This window comes from Oryzias latipes, chromosome 14, assembly GCF_002234675.1.
Source record: "Oryzias latipes chromosome 14, ASM223467v1".
Lineage (NCBI taxonomy): Eukaryota > Metazoa > Chordata > Actinopteri > Beloniformes > Adrianichthyidae > Oryzias > Oryzias latipes.
The window spans coordinates 29,370,477-29,389,540 of record NC_019872.2 but is presented as its reverse complement, the minus strand read 5'-3'; the positions used below and the strand labels follow the sequence as shown (position 1 = coordinate 29,389,540).

At 44.4% G+C, this 19,064-nt stretch overlaps 2 protein-coding genes across 3 annotated transcripts; both read right to left on the bottom strand.

Annotated features, from left to right (window-relative positions):
* Positions 1-3,367: 3,367 nt before the first annotated feature.
* cnot8 (CCR4-NOT transcription complex subunit 8) lies at positions 3,368-8,719 on the bottom strand. 2 transcript variants are annotated; one of them, XM_004076818.4, is made up of 7 exons: positions 8,621-8,719; positions 7,520-7,718; positions 7,192-7,385; positions 6,589-6,750; positions 5,565-5,709; positions 5,366-5,476; positions 3,368-3,908 (listed from the first exon to the last, which is right to left on the bottom strand). In XM_004076818.4, exons 2-7 carry the CDS (start codon positions 7,634-7,636, stop codon positions 3,780-3,782), a joined length of 858 nt encoding a protein of 285 aa, XP_004076866.1. In that variant the 5' UTR covers positions 7,637-7,718; positions 8,621-8,719; the 3' UTR covers positions 3,368-3,779. The 2 variants fall into 2 exon arrangements, with proteins under 2 accessions (XP_004076866.1, XP_011482290.1); XM_011483988.2 differs by having other exon boundaries at positions 8,450-8,647.
* Positions 8,720-9,481: 762 nt separating this feature from the next.
* fam114a2 (family with sequence similarity 114 member A2) lies at positions 9,482-15,153 on the bottom strand. The gene is made up of 14 exons (XM_011483987.3): positions 14,907-15,153; positions 14,210-14,433; positions 13,745-13,844; positions 13,397-13,498; positions 13,208-13,326; positions 12,986-13,120; positions 12,744-12,908; positions 12,026-12,149; positions 11,865-11,950; positions 11,449-11,550; positions 11,099-11,223; positions 10,953-11,025; positions 10,498-10,551; positions 9,482-10,426 (listed from the first exon to the last, which is right to left on the bottom strand). Exons 2-14 carry the CDS (start codon positions 14,417-14,419, stop codon positions 10,316-10,318), a joined length of 1,506 nt encoding a protein of 501 aa, XP_011482289.1. The 5' UTR covers positions 14,420-14,433; positions 14,907-15,153; the 3' UTR covers positions 9,482-10,315.
* Positions 15,154-19,064: the final 3,911 nt, after the last annotated feature.

Here is a 19,064-nt window from a genome sequence, read left to right as displayed (position 1 = left end):
GCACTCTAACATTGGGAGTTGGGTCATCTAGACCCACTAGACAGTGCTATGAACCTTTTTTCTTCAATGATTTGTGATCTTCACTGGTGTCCATGGATTACATGAAATCTTTCCACCTTTATCCACCTTTGTCATGGTAGGGAGAACACCTCAATGGAAGGGGGGGGGGGTCATCTAAGATAGCACAAGGGTTACACAAAGTAAAAAAAAAGAAACTCCAAATGTTTGGTAAATTACAAAAGTTCAGTTCAAATGTTTTGAGGAAACTTTTGGTGGTAGTGATTGTTACCACGCTTGGCCACTAGGTGGTGCTAGAACAGCATGGAAGCGTGACTTCAGCAGCTGATGGAGGCTACAGGTGGAGTCAAACTCAGACATTTCTCCTGCTTTGACTCCGCCCCCTCGCAGGACTCTGTTCTTCAGCGTGGCTGGACCATGGAAGATGTCTCTGGGACGTCCTTCGGCTCTAGCAGCTGGTGGAGCATGTGGACACAGACATGGAGGCCGGCTTGAACATGGAAGGGCCTCAGACCCCCGCTTGTTGAGAAGGTTTCTCCAAAGTGGAGACCAGATTCTCCTGACTGCTCTGCTGCCCTCTGCCTTTTGTTATCGGCGACGGTTTGTGTGTCAGCGTGTTGCCCATTTTGGGAGTTTCTATGGGATGTTTGATGAAGATCATTCTGAGCTAAAGTCCAGCAGGGAGAACCGCAGGAGTTTTCTGCAGCTCCGGACTTTCTGGGTCCAGGTTTCTGCTGTAGATCTGATGTTCAGGTGGATTCTTGTTCTGTGCATCTGAACACTCATCTGCTAAGGGGTAAAAAAACTGCCCATTCATATATTTAAATGTGAATAAATATTGGGCCCATATAATGACTGTGATTCTATCATAGAACAGTACATATAATCATTTATATATTAATTAGTAGATTAACTCCATTTTTTGTGGTTTAACATTTAGTAAATTCTGTTCATGTAAAGACATTAGCATCTCCTAACAGACCTTTTAGTTTGGGTCAGGTTCTGCTTGGACCCTTCAAATCTCTCTCCACCTGGAGCTTCATGGAAGATCTCCGTGATCTTTAGAACGGTGAGGAGCAGCCCAGAACGTCACAGGGAAAGTGATCGATGACCTGAGGAGAGCTGGGGTCACAGTAACTCCGGTTACTATGGTAACACACAACGTCCTCCAGTGCTCCAAAAGGCCCCCCTTCCTGTCCAGATGATCCGGAGGATGAGGAGGAAGTCAGGTGGTCAGATGAGACCAAAACGGAACTCTTTGGTATAAACGCCACTTGCTGGGTTTGGAAGAGAACACAGACGCACCGTGAAGCATGGGGGTGGAATCATCATGTTATGGGCCTGTTTTTCTGCTGAGAGCACAGAACGACCGGTCCTTATGAAGGAAAGGATGAATGGATCCATGCATGGTGAGATTTTGGACGAGAAACTCTTCCAGGAAAGAGAACGTGTCAGTGATCGCAAACACATCGTCATGGCAACAAGAAAGTGGCTACGTAAAGAGCATTTTGTGGTTCTGGAGGGTTTTCAATCAGAGAATCAATGGTGAATGTCCCAAAACATCACATACCGAACCTGAAGACCTTCAGGAGACCTTTGACCTCTTTCAGTGATGAGATGAACGTTTGCTATATGTTCTGCTCCATTATACACATACATTCGTTAAAAATGAATCAAAATGATTATCTGGACTCTTTCTCACATTTAGTCTTTCATGAAGTCATGATAAACACAACAGACCAAAGTCAGAGTTTTGGTGGAACAACCTGCAGGATGTGTGACTTGTCCCGCTGGACCTCACATTCTACCTGCTCTGCTTCAGGATCCAAGTCTTTCCAGCCTCATCAAGATCAGATGTCTTAAAGCAGCTTTGTCCTCTTTCCTCTGGTCTCTTTTTATTTATTTTAACTTGTCCTGTCCAACAGCTGGGCAGACAGATGAGAGCTGAGGGCCTCTTGTGTTGGACATATTTTACTTTAACAACAGGGGTTATTCATCTTCTGACAAACCAAAGGTGTGTCTGAATAAACCCCTTTTGTAATTGAGGCCAAAATTTATTAATTTCAATCATGTTTGAAAATCTTTGGTGTTGGACCGGACGGAAAGGGAAAGAAAGGAAGAAGAGAGAGGAATGTTAGAGAGGGGGGGGGGGGTGATAGTGGGAGGGGGGATAAGACCATGAAGCAGCATAAAGCAACAAGTTTACTGTAAAATGTAAATGTAAATGTAGTACAAAAAGGGCGGGGCCTGTCCACACACTCAAATATTATCAACACACCCGTTAGCTGCAAAAAATGTCCACATGTACACAAAACAGATAGTGTTCACACACGCATACTTATGCCTTTAAACCAACTAGTGTGAAATATTTCATTCAATCATGCAAACTATTAGTGCAAAGGTGAGCTAACACCTGTGCTCAGGTGAGTGTTTATGTTCTTCTAAAATGGATGGTGGAATGTGAAAAGAAGGAGAGAGAGTGACCAGCCACCCCCACACCAAGACTCCCCAACACCCGCACGGTACCAGATGGAGGACAACCGCCCCCCCTGGGCGATCACATCCGCCACCCAGGCCAGGGCCAGCAGGACCATTGCGGCCCCCCAGAGGCAGAGAGCAGGGGAGGGATGGGGTAAAGAGAGTGCTGCTCCGGCCTAACAGGAGAGCAGCCCCACCGCTACGCCGGGAAGGCTCAACGCGGGGCACCGCCCCAGAAGAACACCCACAGCCCCAGACGAGCACCCCATCACCACCGAGGAGTTCCGGGCATCCCCCCGCCCAAACCCCAGGTACGAGCCAGGACCCCCCAAGGGAGACCCGACCCGCACTCCAGGCAGCCATCCGCCCGGCCCACGGTTGGTCCAGGAAGGAGCAAGGCAGGGGCCAGCCGTCCCCGCCCAGGAGGAGGACACCCCAGGGAAGAGGGGGTCCACAATAAGTGTTGTAAACATGGCCCGACCGGCGAGGCCCAGCACTCTTTCCTCTGATCTCTTGATCACACAGGAGATCCAAAGTTCTGCTGCCCGTCACGTCCACTAAGTTTCTGTCAAAGTTCTTTCTTTCCCTGCTGCCTTTTCTCTTAGTCTGCTGCAGAACACGCCTTCGTCCACCTTCCAGCAGGAGGAGCAGAGATGATGCTGAAGACCCCTGTTCTGCCCCACCTGTAAGAACCGAGGACCAGGTTTAGCCCAGTTTCCCCAAGCATGCTCGTCCTCTCTTTCCTAAAACATGACTCGGCTCTAGATCCCGGTTCTGACGAGTCATTTCTGAGCATCGCTTTGACTTGACCACAGAGGTGTTTGAAGAACAGAATAAAAGGATTGTCCAGAAATGACCAAACGCTCCACGATTACACTGAAAATACAAAACAATTTAATATACAACTGTTGACAACGATGCAGAATGTAAAAACAGTGAGCGGAAGAGTGTGGTCTGCTGGAGAACCACCACCTTCTGAGTGGACATGAGCTAAAACATGTTCATTTACATGAGTGTAACCTACAAGGAGATCCTGCTGGGGGGCAGAATCATCCTGAAGCTGGTCCCATGCTGCAAATGAGGCGTTTTAAAAAGTGTTTGGAAATGAAGTAAAAAGTGACTAAAAGAAAGAGCGAGCCCGGGGAGGGGGCCACTGCTGACTGCCATGAGGGGCGGGGCCACTGCAGCCTGCAGAGGCGGTGAGGGCTCACATTGGGGTATTTAGTGAGAAGATGGGAGCAGAAACCCGCTGGTTGGCTTTTAAAACACTCTGGGGGGGGGGCTCAGTGCTTGTTGTTGGCCTCATCGCCCGTGGAGCCGGCGAGGCCGTTCTGCGGCTGACTGGAGCCGGAGCCGAGGCCGTACAGCCTCCCGCAGTATTTGGCGTCGTCGATGTTGTCCTCGAAGAAAAGCTGCGACAGACAAACAAACGAGTCTGTTGGGATTATTTCTGCACCACCTTCACACTGAACCAAACATCCACAAACCTGCAGACAATTAAGAAATGACATTTTTGATGTGTTCATAATAATCCAGCTGATGCTAAAGTTTCACATTTTCAGATGAAATAAAATGAAATAAATGAAACAAAGCAGCCTTTTTATTGAACTGCGGCGACTTTATTAGGCACACCTGTCCAACCAGCCAATCACATGGCAGCAGCTCTGTGCATTAATTAGACATGGTCCAGACGATCAAACCGAGCATCAGAACGAGGAAGAAAGGTGATTGAAGGGACTCTGAACGTGCTTGTTGGTTCCAGACGGGCTGGTCTGAGGATTTCAGAAACTGCTGATCTACTGGGATTTTCACCCACAACCATCTCTAGGGTTTACAAAGAACGGTCCTTAAAGAGAAAACATCCAGAGAGCAGCAGTTCTGTGGATGGAAATGCCTCGTTGGTGCCAGAGGTCAGATTGGTTCCAGCTGATAGAAGACAACAGGAACTCAAAGAACCACTGGTTCCAACAGAGGTCTGCAGAAGAGCATCAATGAAAGAACAACCCGTCCAACCTGGAGGCAGATGGACTACAGCAGCAGAAGACCACACCGGGTACCACTGCTGTCAGCTAAGAACAGGAAACTGAGGCTACAATTCACACAGACTCACCAAAACTGGACCATAGAAGATGGAAAAACGTTGTCTGGTCTGATGAGTCTCCATTTCTGCTGCCACATTCAGATGGTAGAGTCAGAATCTGGCCTCAACAAAATGAAAGCATGGATCCATCCTGCCCTGTATCAACGGTTCAGGCTGGTGGTGGTGGTGTCATGGTGTGGGGATGTTTTCTTTGTACCAACTGAGCATGGTTCCAGCACCACAGTCTACCAGAGTATTGATGCTGACCATGTCCATCCCTTCATGACCACAGTGGACCATCTTCTGATGCTACTTCCAGCAGGATAAGGCTCCATGTCATGAAGCTGGAATCATCTCAGACTGGTTTCTAGAACATGACAATGAGTTCTCTGGACTCAAACTGCCTCCACAGTCACCAGAACCCAATAGAGAACCTTTGGGATGCGGTGGAACTGGAGATCGGCATCATGGATGTACAGCTGACAAATCTGCAGCAACTGATGCTGTCATGTCAACATGGACCAAAGTCTCTGAGGAATGTTTCCAGAACCTTGCTGATTCTAAACCACAGAGGATTAAGGCGGTTCTGAAGGCTAAAGAGGGTACAAGCAAAGTGGAGCTGCTAAAGTGGGTGAGTGTATGTCCACACATAAAACACTAAAGATCTACAATTCTACGCATTTATAAATGCATTTCTCGAAAGACATTTTATAAACCATCTAAGCAGATTCACAAAAACTTCCAGCTGCAACAGAACAGCTGTCAGCCGGAAAACGATGAAGACTGTACCTCCTTCATCCTGAAGAAAGCCATGCCCGTGAGCAGCGAATCCGACCCCGCCTGATGCTGCCGGCCAATCCTCTTCAGCTCCAGCTGATCGGCCACTTCCTGCAACCCCCCCTGCAGGAACAAGCGGAGACGGAGTGAGACGGCTCCACGTTCCTCGGGGATGTAGAAAGCAATAAACCCTGTGACCCGCAGGCCTTACCTTCAGACTTTTGCAGCTCTTCATCAAATACTTCACATCGTAAATTGCAGGAAAAAACAAGTTTAAGATCTGAAAGAACTCGTGTTCCTCCTCTGGAAGCCGCGCATCCGTCAGGAGTTTCACCAGATAGCCAAAGTCATAACCACTGAGACAAAACAAAAATTATTAATGATTAAAAACTCAGAGAATCAACTCCTCTAGACATTGAACAGTTTCAGAGGTTCTGCAAAAGTTTACTATCAATGTGAATAGAAGCAGCATCCCAGAAACCTTTTCTAGATCGTGTCTGTCTCAGAGGAAGACAGGGAAAATGGTGACGGTCGCTCTAAAAAGCTCTGCAAAGACTTAAAGTTCCATAATCTTGAACGTCATCTACATTATATCGTCTAAGAAACATCAGCAGAACCAAAGAGGACTAAGATACCAGTTTATTGTGGAGTTTGTCTCCAGCAGGTCAGACTGCTGTAACGTCTGGACCCAGAAAAGAAGCAGCAGTTCATCCAGAACGCTGCTGCTCCGCTTCTGATTTTGACCATCAGTCCCGAGGTCACACAACAGCCTTTCAAATAGTTCTGCTTCTGTTCAAGTCTCTTCATGCTTTAGCATCAGAGATCATATTTGGAATGAACCAGAGGCAGAACTTTAACTGGAGCTCAGAATTCAGCTCCATGCAGCTAATCTCTGAAATTTCTCCCTGAAGATCCCAGAGAAGTTTTTCCTCTGACAAGGATTAAGTTCAGAGTAAAAGAGATGTTTTTGACCTGCTTACATTGTTTTATCTGGATCTCTATTCTGGTGTTAACCCATAAGTACCCAGACCCATTTGTTGTTTAAAATAAAGTGCATATTTTAACCACAAACCAAATGGACCAAAGAATCCATTTCTGATATTTTCTGTTACACTGACGTCACCGTGGGTTCTACTGGGTTAAAGTGATTTTAATTATATTTTATGATTTCTGAAAGATCAAACAGAAGACCCCCTCCCACCCCCGTTCATGGAACAAGCCAGCAGACAACCGACCTGTGGAAGGACAGCCACTTGACGTTCTCACACAGAACCAGACCCGACGTCATGAGGAGCTCGGCGAAGTACAGCGTGTCGATTCCTTCTTCTTCGTGTTTTTTGAACTGCAGACCCGAGTTCTGGAGCAGGTCTATGGAGTCCTGGGAGTACATATCCTCACTGCACACAACGTTAGAGAACATCAAGGATCATTTCAGGACTTGATCATCTTATTTCACTAGAAAACCTGTGAACCTTTCACTTTTCAGAGATTTATGAAAAGGAGTAAACAAAAATGTAAATCAACCTTTTTTTAATTATTAAAATACATCTAATAAAAAAAAAAAAGTAAAAAGTTCATGCAGTTTAACACCACAGTAGAACAGCTGAGGCACAAACTTCTGTGTGAAATACTGTCTCCTAGTGGAGAAGTGGCTCATTGCATCTTTCACAGCCTGTTTAAGGCTTACGTACTGGAGTTTAATTTACAGGCGTCTCTGTTTATGTTTTTTATTATTTTTAAAGACTGTTGTCATCATAGCACATAAGTGGCTTAGGCTGCCAGCAGGTTGACAGGAAGCAGCGAACGTTTTCAGTCCCATGAGACGACGAAGCACCTACGTCAGGTTGAACTTGAAGTTGAATTGCCACGTGGTCGTGCCGGGGGGGTAATCCCCATCCTCGTTCATGAATGTGAGACCAAGCTGGATGATCTTCAGCAGATCCACGTTGCACCGCAGCAGCTGGTACTGGTAATCTACCGTACTGCGAAACTCGCCTATGGGTCGGACCACGACTCCGGGAAACTCCGTGTCCTAAGACACAGAAATGCAGGGTTAGGACACTCCAGGAAAGGAAGAGACTAGCACACATTTGCAATCACCACATTTACGTTCTTTGTTTTTCTTTTTAGAATTCAACTGTCAACAAAGAAAGGAGAGCCTGTAACCATGGCAACGTAGTTGTAGCTTTGGATAATTTGCCGTATCTTCCTCATCTCTTCCCCCACGTTGCTCGCCCAGACTTCACAGATCATCTGGCTGGAATCTTGAAGAGCAGCTGGCATGTTGGCAGGTTCCTAGGAGACCCGACGGTCCTGCAGGGCTTCAAGGGGGGGTGGGAAGGGGGACCGTGCAACAAAAAAAGAACTGCGAAAGGAGATTTAGAAAAAACGTACTTAAATCTCAGAGTAATGCCGTCAAATCATCACAAGTATACAACATAAAAATAGGGAATCTTTGGAAGCTGAGCATCTAATAAGAGTCTACTTAATTTATTCAAAAGTTACCCAGTCATGATGGCATCATTTACTGATCTAAGGTCAAATGCAGGGTCAAACCGTGTCTTTACTCTGTCCTGCTTTGACCCCTTAACAATTGTTTCCCTGTTTCACAGCATCAATTTGATTCAAAATGCTATTGATAGATTGAAGACTAACTGCTTTCTGTATGTAATAATCCACCAAGTAGTCTTGGGTGTCACCATATATTTGGTTTAAAAAAAAAATCAGTTCAACAGCAGCACTGAAAGTTACATGGTAAAATGACGTTTCTGTAGTCTGTAACTGGGATTTTTACAGTCTACCTGACGCGTTTCCACATAGATCTTTATATATAATGAAAGTACACGCTGTATGGAGGCTCTCAAAACGAGCAAAAACTAACAATAAAAATAGAAACAACAAAGAACAGCATTAAAAAAACGCTGTTGTTGCCATGACAGCCGACTCCGTACTGACTGTAGTGCGGAACTGGCTTTACTAATTTAACTTCAGCCGAAATACAAATATAAAACCGATATTTTCAATCATTCTAACACTATAAATAAAACAAATATACTTTAAAATTGTTCTTAAGCAGAAAAGAAAATGAAAACAAACCGTGATCGATGCTAACAGTTAGCATAGACGTTAATATTCGCGCGCGGTCAAGTTGCAGAGATGACGCAGCATTGAAGAATAAATAAATGACGTGGCCCTGTTAAAGTGTTTAATCTGACTGAAGCTGCCCGGGAAAAAAAATGTAGTCGTTTAATTAGGTAACCGGTTTACCTTAAAATTCCCTCGACACAACGCTGTCGTCTGCTTCCTTCATTTCCTACCGTCTCACTTCCGGTTTGGAGTGGACTATAAACGTGCACACTGCCCCCTGCCGGTCCGGAGCGGAAGCTCCACAACGCTACTTCATTTGTTGACATCCATCCATTAAATAAAAATGTATGACTTATCTTTACATTTTTTTGTTACTTAAATATATTCATATGTCAAATTCATATTAACTACTTCAACACAAATTTTTTCCTAAAGGCCCTCATCCATGCAGTAAATGGGTCATTCATTGTACCTTTTTAATAAATTATAGGAATAATCATAATAAAAATGTCAGAAATACAAAAAAAAACACTATTTAAAAAAAAGTTTGTAAACTGAAAACAATAAACCCAAATATGTAACTAAAATGCCAAGCAGAGAACACATTAGAATAAACATTATTTATCAAACTATATGATGGTTATATTGTGCAGGACTCAACCATGATAACCTTTGTAACGGTTCCAATACACATATAATTAAAATGTAAATATGAATTTAGTTTAACATATGAAAGACAGCATGAGACATGTAGGTATATCATGTTTTTGTTTGAATATCAACATTTCATTGAAACATTCATTACTCCTTGTGTTTTACAGGTATTTTCATGTGAAACTGTATTTTTAATGTATAAACGAATGTGTATTTCTTTCCCCAAACACGCATCTGCTGAGCGACGCGGAAACCTAGATGAGGTAAAAAATGGTGAAAGAGCAGCTGCTGCACATGCTGCTCCCTCTGTAGTTCCCTCTGTAGACCATGTGATACCAATGACCATGAAAGGAAAAGATTTGACAAAAAGTCACAGGAAACTAATGAAAAACAGCGTTCAAATCGGTCCATCCGAACCCTTTTATTTTACATTTTTACACAATTGAATGAAGTGAGTTTCAGTCCTCCACAGAAACATCATGTTTAGCACAGAAACAGCTGCAGCTTTAAGGGAAAAACACAGAAGAACAACTTCATAATAAAGTAAAACAACAGCAGGGGATTAAAAATAAGGAAAATTATTAAAAAGAGGGTGTGGCTTTGAAGGCCACCTTGCAGGTGAAGCTGCTTCTGCTTCGTCAACGCAAAGTGACTGCAGAAGCTTCTTTATTGATTAGTAGTAAAATGACTTCTGTCTGCTACCGCCTGGGGGCAGAACCCATCCTCCCACGGGACCCCACCCCTCCATGTAGCACTAAGCCTTGGTGGAGGTTACAAGTGCAGCGAGGAACCCTCCTTTACTCGTGCTCAGGTGAGGCAACTCTGAGTCAGAATCCCTAGATGACCCTTAAGGGCGACAGCGTCTCTGCTGATGGGGAGAGTCAAAGAACCTTCGGAGAAAAACAACAAAGATACCGGGACAAAAGTGCAAACATCACACATTTTTGGGTCGTTTCTAATTGTTTCAGATTTTTGTTTTTAATTTTTTTTTTCTTATTTAAAGCGTCCCACCTTACCCTACAAGTTTTCATTCGATTTTTTTCATTAAAAGAATTTTTTGAGCAGAAGTGTGATAATAAAGTGTTTCCCTGTTTGTTTCTGCAGAAGCAGTGGAGTCCCTGTAGGTCAGGACGCCTCATGTTTGCTTCTGTGCTTCACAAACCCCCAGAACGGTGCGACTAAAAGCTTTTCTCCTTCCGGCCGAAGTTCTTCAAAAGGCTTTCAGCGGCGTCGGTTCTCTGGAGACGCGGCGCTCCTCTGGATGTGGGAGATCTCCAGGATCGGCATGAGAAGCTGGAAAGCGTCCTGGATGTAGGACGCGCTGTTGGACGCCTGTGTGGGAGGAGCATTTCTAGGAGCGCTGTGGGAGGGGCAACATGAACATTCAGCGATGGCACACCCACCTCAAGAAAGACTCCTGTAATCAGGGGGTTCAGCACGTCTCCTTTGTCCTGAGACTGAAAAACAGGGCAAAGCGTTAGCCTGCAGAGAGAGAACGTCTGTGGAACCGGTACCGGGATCAAGCGGACCTGAAAGCATCCTGCAGTTCGGTTCTGTGCTTTAACCCCTTCCTGCCTATTCTAGTGTTTCATTTTATTTACCAACAACAATAAACGCATCTTCTATAAAACTCGTTTTTGACTCAAATCTATATTAAGAAATAAAAGGTGGAGGAAAAGTGAAACTTTGGACATTTGAATGGAAAAACCCTGGTTTCTATGGCAACTGCAGCCGTGGCCTCACTGCAGGACCGGGCGCTACTGGGCTTTCTGCAGGAGGAACTCTTGAATGTCGTCAGTCTCAGTTCCAGCCGTCTAACAGGAGCTTCTGGAAGAAGACACTGACGCTGCCCTCTTACCCCCGCTGCCGTCAAGCAGGACGTGAACTTCTTGGAGAGCAGAGAGACTTCTTTACACAGGACAACAGTCAACCTGAAGACACGCAACACAGGAGCCAATGAGAGGCTGGACGGGCAGGAGAGCTGCTCAGAGGAAAGCGCCTCACTGTGACAGGACGCTGGCGTCTGCGCTGCCATTGGAGAAGAGGATCATCTCTGCCAGTTTGTGAAAAAGCTCGATGGATCGAGCCGTCAGCTCTGCCAGGCTCCTGATGGCAGCGGCGTGAACGTCCTGACGGGGAAAGGAAAAAAAATCCAGGAGGTTTCTGTGAAGGTGTGAATTCTACTTCCTGAATAACAATAAAGCAGAAAGTCTGAGGACTGAAAGGCTAAATGGAGATGCAAATGTCACCCTTGGGTTTTAAATATATCATGAAGACGATAAAAAGGGAACTTCTGGAGTTTTTAAAAGATCAGAGGAGTTCAGGTGATGTGAAGGAATGTGTGTAAGACATACCTCCACAGAGTGGGCTTTCTTCATCCCACTTCCGTCCTCCTCCTCTTCCTCCTCTGCTGGTGTGCTCATGTCCCTGATGCTGCTGCAGGCCTCCTTACAGGCCTATTGGAGGCCAGAAAAACAACCGCTATTCCTGTTACCATGAGACCAATGCTCTGTTCTCACTGTTCCTCTTGTGAGGCCTTTGGTCAAACGGAGGACAGGAAAGAAGGAGGTTTTCCAAACACCAGCAGGATCATGCAAAAGCAGCAACCGTTCTGTGAAAAAGCTTGGAGTCTCCTGCTGCATCGTTTCCTCTCATCTCCTGGTATCAAACTCAAAACCTGCAGAATTTGGGCTTCATTTTTCCTGTTGGGCCACATTTACTCGACAGAACCCTGACGTGTTTTCCAAACGTGAAGCTCAGAGACTCGTACCGTGCTGAGTTTGCCGGCTGCAGCGGAGATCTCCAGGCCCCCCAGAGCCTCTGTCAGCTCCTTCTCAAACTCCCCCCCGTCCTCATCTGGAACCAGAACCTCCCGTCAGTTCAGCTGCAAGGAGCTGAAAGTTCTGCTTTTACTTCCACGTCCGCTTTTACCCTTCCTCTCATCGACCTCCTCCTCGTCAAACTCCACCATGGAGAAGGAGTCCTTGATGGCCTCCAGCTCCTCCCTGAGCTGCAGCAGCTCGTCTCCAGACAGAGTGGTCAGCACCGACTTCACCTATGATGGAAAACATCCACATGTCAGGTTCCTGAGGGTCTTCGTCTACGCCCAGCCTCTTCAAGGAGCAGCCTCAGGAGTTTCACACACAATCCTCTCATCACAGCGCTCCTAAGTGAGGCTGGAGATATGAAACCGCTTTTAGCTAAAAATAAAGCTTTTCTTTCTCTCATTGTGACCTCCAGACTTCTCTAGGAGCTTAAAAGATGAACGTGTGACTTAAATATTCTCAGAGAACGTCAAGCTTGAACCTGGAATGGTTGCACTAGGAGCGACCTGCAGTTGGATCCTGATAGTGACGTCTACCAGAAAAGCCTGAAGGAGAAGATCCTCCAACGAGGTTCTGTTTGGTGTTTCTAAACAGTCCTTCATGCTGGAAACAATCTAAAGTGTTTCTGGATTCCACAGAGGAACAGCCGTCCTCCACAGACACGAGGACCTTTATTCTCCACTGGACGGCCCAGGATGAGGCCAGCTTTGGATCGGCAGCTGAAGGTTCCTCAAACATCATCGCTGAGCCAACAGAACAGCTGCTCACGGTGTTTGAGTAAGGAGGCAAAGCAAAACCTGGGTCGTAGCAGAGTGAGAACCCACCTTGGACTCGCTCTCTCGGGACAGAAGCTCCAACGCCTCCAGGTGAGACAGACCCTGAAATTCATCAAACAGCATCCCGTAGTGGGCGACCACCTTCTTCTCTCCATCAGAAGACTCTTTCTCTGCATCCTGCAGCTCCTCTCGCTCCTTGGCCTCCCGCAGAACCTAGACAGCACACCAGAACCGACATCAATCCTCCAGTTCCAGAGGCCCTGAAAGGCTGACCGTTCTCAGCGGCTCACCTGGGACAGAGTGGAGTTCCTGTTCATCAGGCCCTTGGTCTTCTTAAAGCCGGGATCTCCTTCTGCGATCACATCCATGGTTTTTTTGCCGATGAACTCCAGAGCATCCAGACCTCCTGTTATCACCGTCTTTCCCTGAGAGCAGACGCCAGTTTTTCAAATCACCGCCGGTGGCGACCTGCTTCCAGTTTCCAGAGCGGATCAACAGGAACCAACACTCACTGTGGTCTGAACAACGCTGGTGAGCGAAGACAGCATCCCCATCGCGCCCCCCACAGCCGACGATCCATCCTGCCCCACTCTGTCCCCCTCAGGGCTGCCCCCCCCTTCACCTGTGGGTTCTGAGCAGAAAAGGTTCTGCGTTTGGACGTCAGGAACTAACCCTCTGTGTGGAGGTGGAGAAGCTCTCACCCTGCTGCCTCTGCTCCTCTTCCACCTGAGCGGACAGTTCGGTGGGACTGGGAATTCCCAGCGTCGTCTCTGCCTTCTCGATCACTTGGCTGAGCCCCTGTCCTGACCCGGATCAAACAGAACACGGAGCGGTCAGCACAGAGGAGGCAAACCACGACAGCTTCCGACACAAACGAGCTGCAGAAGCTTCTGGGAGCAGAAAAAGCTTCAGCAGCTGAAACGGAGGAAAACTCCTGAGAATGAAGCAGCTGCTGGGATGAAGGTAAAGAAACGTTATCTCGTTTTTGGACGACCGAGCCGGGAAAAGGTGCACAGAAGTCACTGCACACAAAGCAGTGGGACACTCACCCACAGTGGCCACAGTGGCTGTTGCTGTAGACAGGAGAGACTTGCCCCAACTGCCCCAGTATCCCCACCCGCCCTCAGACACAGTGGAATCACTGGAAGTCTGAAGATTGAAAGAAGACAAGAGGAGGGGAAAAAACAGAGCAACAAAGAATATGTTATAAGTAGTAAAAGCAAACTGAGAGGCGGAAAAATCTGATTAATACAATATGATGGATGTTAAATCATCCAAAATCTAAAAAAAGTGACTTATTTAACGCAAACAACTAACGGAGCTGTTCATCCATCCAATGTCTAAACCTCCTTACTCCTGTGCAAGATTATGGGGCTGCTGGAGCCTATCCACATCCCGTCAGGCAAAGGTGGGTTTTGGTTTAAAATCATTAAATTTCTGCTACATTTTCTCAACAGTGTAACTCCCCCCGGTTAGTTTTCCACAGCGCAGTAACAGAGGACAGATCTATCTACCTTGGGTGGATCCTTGTCCTCTTTTGGAGTGACCGCTGGTTCCGCGGTGGGTTTGGACTCGGGTCTCCTTCTGGCTTTTCTCGTCGGGGCTACATCAGTGGAGTTATCGGGTGTGGAGGAGTTGTCCGGTGTTTCAGCAGGAGGAGGATCCGGAACCACGTGGACCTCCTCTGAACCGTCAGCTGTGTGGGACATTTCACTGTCCGACATCTCTCAGTGCATGCCTGAATGAAGGAATAAAACTTTATTTAGAAAGCACTTTACAATCCTCAATAATAATATCAGCAGGTGGGTCAGCACCAAGAACTTTGTCAGAATACTATTTAAACCTCTCAAACAAAGTTATGGTTCAGGGTTTTTTCTTTACTGAACCATTTGAATAAACTGCATTCAAAGTTGTGGGACATTTCACACATGGCACGTCTGCGCATGAGCACAAAGTCCACAACACGTCTCCAGTTTGAAACAGGAGGTTCAATTCTGTCCATCAAACAAACAGTTCGTCTGTACCTGCAGCTCGATGACTAATCTGTGATTTCACAAGATCTGATGCGTTCAGGGTCCCAGAAGCTGCACTAATAAAAATGTCTCAGTGCTTATTCTGCGCGTTAATAATGACATGCCATCATTTTTAAGCATTCATTTTGGGTTCAGGATTATACAATAAATATTGTATAATAAATAATATAAAACTCACCTTTTCCGATGCTCAGCTTTTCAAAGACTTTTTATGCTAGCTGCTGACGTCAACTCAAATCTGTTTGTAGTTCTCTTTGCTAAAAGAAATCTGATGAACGAAACTAATCTGATTTAAAGAAAGTTCTAGTTAGAGACAATTTCCTTTGGATTTCAGACCCTTAGTGGTTCATATTTTAGTGTTTATGTTCTACAGATCGGATTAGCCACGTCATATTGGACAACGGAAGATAGCGAGTGATTCTTCCCCTATCAAAATAAAAGTTGTTTCCTAAAGTGTGCACGTGAATGATTTTAAAAAGATACAACTTTGACTACATTTGGTTCTGAAATTGAGGTAAAAATTCTAAGTGTACACTTGATTTAGGATTTAAGAAATATCACGGTTATAAAAACTCGATTGAATGAGCTAACATTTAGCTACGATTTATTTTGAAACATTCTTAGTCCCTGCCGGTTCATTTAAATTTCCTTGAACAAAACCGGAAACGATAGAAACTTTAAAATAATTACTTAACTTTTTTTTTTAAAAAGAGCTTTATTTATTTGTTCATTTTTACAAGTGCCCGAGAAAGCTGTCTTTAAAAACTATGACTCGATGAAAAGTACATTTATCAATAGTAAAAAAATAAATAAAAACAATAAAAATTGTAATATGACCAACGAGATAAAGTAATACCAACAGTTTCCTCTTCATGGTCCTTAAAGGTGTTTTCGGAAGGTTCTAAGTCCCAAAGGAGCCAAACAATCATTTGAAGTTCAGGATTCAGCATTCACTAAGCATAGTTCTGTTCAGCACAACCACTTTATAAAGTTTAGAGCAACTCGAGGACAGAAAGACCAAAGCAGTTTGGATGCTTTTATTCCTTTTCCAAAACCAAACATGGATCAAAGCTTGGAAGAAGTTCTTCTGCAGTAGTGGTTCCTCTGAAGTGTCCAGCAGCTCTGCTCAAAGAACAGATGGAGATTCAGGTCAATATTGCTTGTCGTTTTTCTTATAGCCTTCTGCTAATATGGAGATGCTAATGCATGCTTTTATCATGAGTAAAATTGATTACTGCAACGCCCTGCTTGCTGGTCTTCCAAAAACCAACATTAAGAACCTTTAGCTTCTCCAAAATTCTGCTGCACGAGTTCTTACACAGACCAGGAGGCGGGTTCACATCGCCCCAATTTTAAAATCCCTGCATTGGCTCCCCATATGCTTCAGGATTGATTTTAAGATACTTTTAAGCATTTTTAAATGTCTTAATGGTCTTGCGCCTTCTTATTTATCCAATCTTGTACTAAAGTATGAACCCTCGCGGACCCTGAGATCCTCTGGCTCTGGTCTGTTAACCATTCCAATTGTAAAATCCAGAACATACGGAGAAGCATCGTTTCAGCACTATGGCCCCCGTTTATGGAACAGTCTGCCAGAGGACCTGAGAGCCGCAGAGAGCATTGAAGTTTTTAAGAAAAGGCCAAAGACCATCTTTTTAACATGGCCTTTGGCTAATTTTTTACTACCATTATTTATTTATTTCTTTATCCATTTTATCTTTTTTTTTTATGAACTTACAATAGATTTTAATGTATTACCGGTACTTTAATTTTAATTAACTTCATTTCACAGTTTTATTGTTTATAGCTTTTATCAATATGTTTACTTTTTTTTTCGGTGCTTCCTCAGTTGGACCTCTCCCTCTGGGTCGGCTAATGTTCAGCCACTGCGACTCTGGATGGGGACCTGCATCACCTCTTTGCTGTGGTGGAGCGGTCCCCGCCTGTGATGCTGCATTTGGCTGGTTGTGCGGCTGTTCACAAAGAGGGAGGTTCCAATTATCAGCGTTTCCAACATCTTGTTTTAGTGCTCAGCCTGTTTCTATTTCTCATTGGGGGTGGGAGATGTGAAAGAAGTGGGGGGTTGTCTAGGTACGGGAGGGGGCCCTATTTTTATTTATTTTGTGCATGTTTATTTTAGTTTTCTTGCTTGTTTTCATATTATTTATTTTTTTCTTTTTTATGTAAAGCACTTTGTGTTATACTATTATATGAAAAGTGCTTTATAAATAAAGTTTAATTGATTAAGAGTTGGAGACAATGCTGCCCTCTGCTGGCCAAAGACTCACATCACATGGATTTTTCTCTGGACGAAGTAATCTTCACACATTGAGGTTAAAGACATCAAACCAACAATAATCCTGAGTGGTTTAAAACAAAAATTAAAACGTGATGAGCAGGTAATCTGAAGCTGTTCTGTTCATCACAGAGTTCTATCAAACATCTGAACCCAAATTAGTTAACCCAATTTAGTGAGTTCCTCCTCTGATCGTCACGTTAGCAAACTGCCTGTGTGGAGATGGAAACTCCTTTTCTTCTGTGGTAGTGTCTCTGATCTTCCTCCAACACCATCGTTCCTCCAGCGCTGTGACGATCTGTGTCTGGAGGTCAGCAGCTCACTCACAGTCTGGTCTCCATTATCCAGATGGGTTTCCATGATGACAGATGGATCCAGACCAGACTTCAGAACTGAACCCTCAGACTTTTTATTTTTTTTAATGAACATGTACCTGTGGGTGATTCACTAAATCCTGGAGCCCTGAACTTGCAAACAACGCTGCCACCCTCAGCGTTAGTTGGCCAGAAGCAGAACTTAAGTTAGAAACTTTAATAATGCAAAGCATTCTGGATTACAGTTCTGCTCCATATTGTCAGAAACATTCACAAATTTCACTTGAAAATACCAAACTGTTATTAGTCTGGATTTTTATAGAACAACCTCTGGTTTTCCTTTTTAAGAATTTCAAAGTAGAAATTTATTCCATAGAAACAGTTTCCTTTTTTTTTAATGAAAAGCAATTCAACTAACAGATGATGAAAATGCAAATGTATTTAGTTGCAGCATATTTTTGGTTTGTCTCTTCCATCTTCTAAAATAAAAAAAAAAAAAAGGATGTGTTGAAATTGTATCATTACTTTTTATGAGATATTTGTATTAAATAGAAAACCGCTCCTTCCAGATGATCCACTCTGCAACCAGAATCGGCTGTTTATTGGAACAGTCGAGTAAATCCACGCAGGTGTTTGTGGAGCCTATGGAAATTTCCCCACCGAGAGACGAACAGAGTTATCTCTCAACCTCAGATGAGCGCGTTTACATTTTGATGCCCACATTTTCCCAACAGCTTAAATATCCAAACACCAAGACTCAAATCTCCTAACATTAAATTTATTCCAATGCAAACAGTCCACTCTAACATGAAAAAAAAGATTCCATACGTTTAAAATAAATAAGGCAGACCACCTCAGCTGCACCGCAGTCAATGTTAGGTTGTTCTGACGTGTATATGTGTACCAGTGAAAGCTATGCATCTGACAAATGAAAGAACCTCTGAAAAAAAAAACACTCCACAGATACCGTCTTGATCCCCTTCATGTTACTGTCATAAGCACACCCTGGACCTTGTTCTAACCCATGGTATAGAGATCAGCCAGCTGAGTGTCCTTCCTCTTAACCCCATCATTTCTGATCACTTTATGATTACCTTCCAGCTTACACTGGAACATCCTTCTGCCCCAGTGAATAAGAAACAGCTTAGAAGAACCTTAACTGACCGTTCTGTGTCTGAGTTTAAACACACAGTTCAGCCAGTACTTAGTGATATTCTGAGAAAATACTCTGAGACCAGCTCCCATAGCATCAGTCCTAGTATAAATGACCACTTTGTTAATGATGCCTTACAAGCCCTCAGGAGTACACTCGATGTTGTTGCCCCCTTGAAACCTAAGTTCGTCAGACAAAACCGAGTAGCACCGTGGTTTAACGCTGAAACTCGTTCTCTTAAACAAGAAACCCGTAAGTTGGAAAGAGAATGGCGCCGCTCCGGTTCAGAGCAGTCTCTGGATATCTGGAAACATAGCCTATTAAATTATAAAAAAGCTCTGCGTAGAGCTAGAAGCCAGTACTATTCAACCTTAATATCAGAGAATGGAAACAATCCAAGATTTCTTTTTAGCACTATAGCTAAATTAACTCGCAGTCAGAGCTCAGTAGAACCACATGTTCCTGTTTCTCTCAGCTCTGATGATTTTCTTACATTTTTCGATAGTAAAATCTCAAATATTAGACATAAGTTAAATCAAGTTATTCCTACTATCAGCCCAGAACAGGCTGAAG

Coding starts and splice junctions, on each gene's coding strand:
- cnot8 (XM_004076818.4), bottom strand. CDS start 7,636: ATGCCAGCTGCTCTTCAAGATTCCAGCCAGATGATCTGTGAAGTCTGG. Junction 5,710..6,588: donor AAGTGGCTGTCCTTCCACAG/GTCGGTTGTCTG, acceptor GTTTTGTCTCAG/TGGTTATGACTTTGGCTATC. Junction 5,477..5,564: donor AGAGCTGCAAAAGTCTGAAG/GTAAGGCCTGCG, acceptor TTGTTCCTGCAG/GGGGGGTTGCAGGAAGTGGC.
- fam114a2 (XM_011483987.3), bottom strand. CDS start 14,419: ATGTCGGACAGTGAAATGTCCCACACAGCTGACGGTTCAGAGGAGGTC. Junction 13,499..13,744: donor AGCCACTGTGGCCACTGTGG/GTGAGTGTCCCA, acceptor GATCCGGGTCAG/GACAGGGGCTCAGCCAAGTG. Junction 11,224..11,448: donor AGAAAGCCCACTCTGTGGAG/GTATGTCTTACA, acceptor TTTCCCCGTCAG/GACGTTCACGCCGCTGCCAT.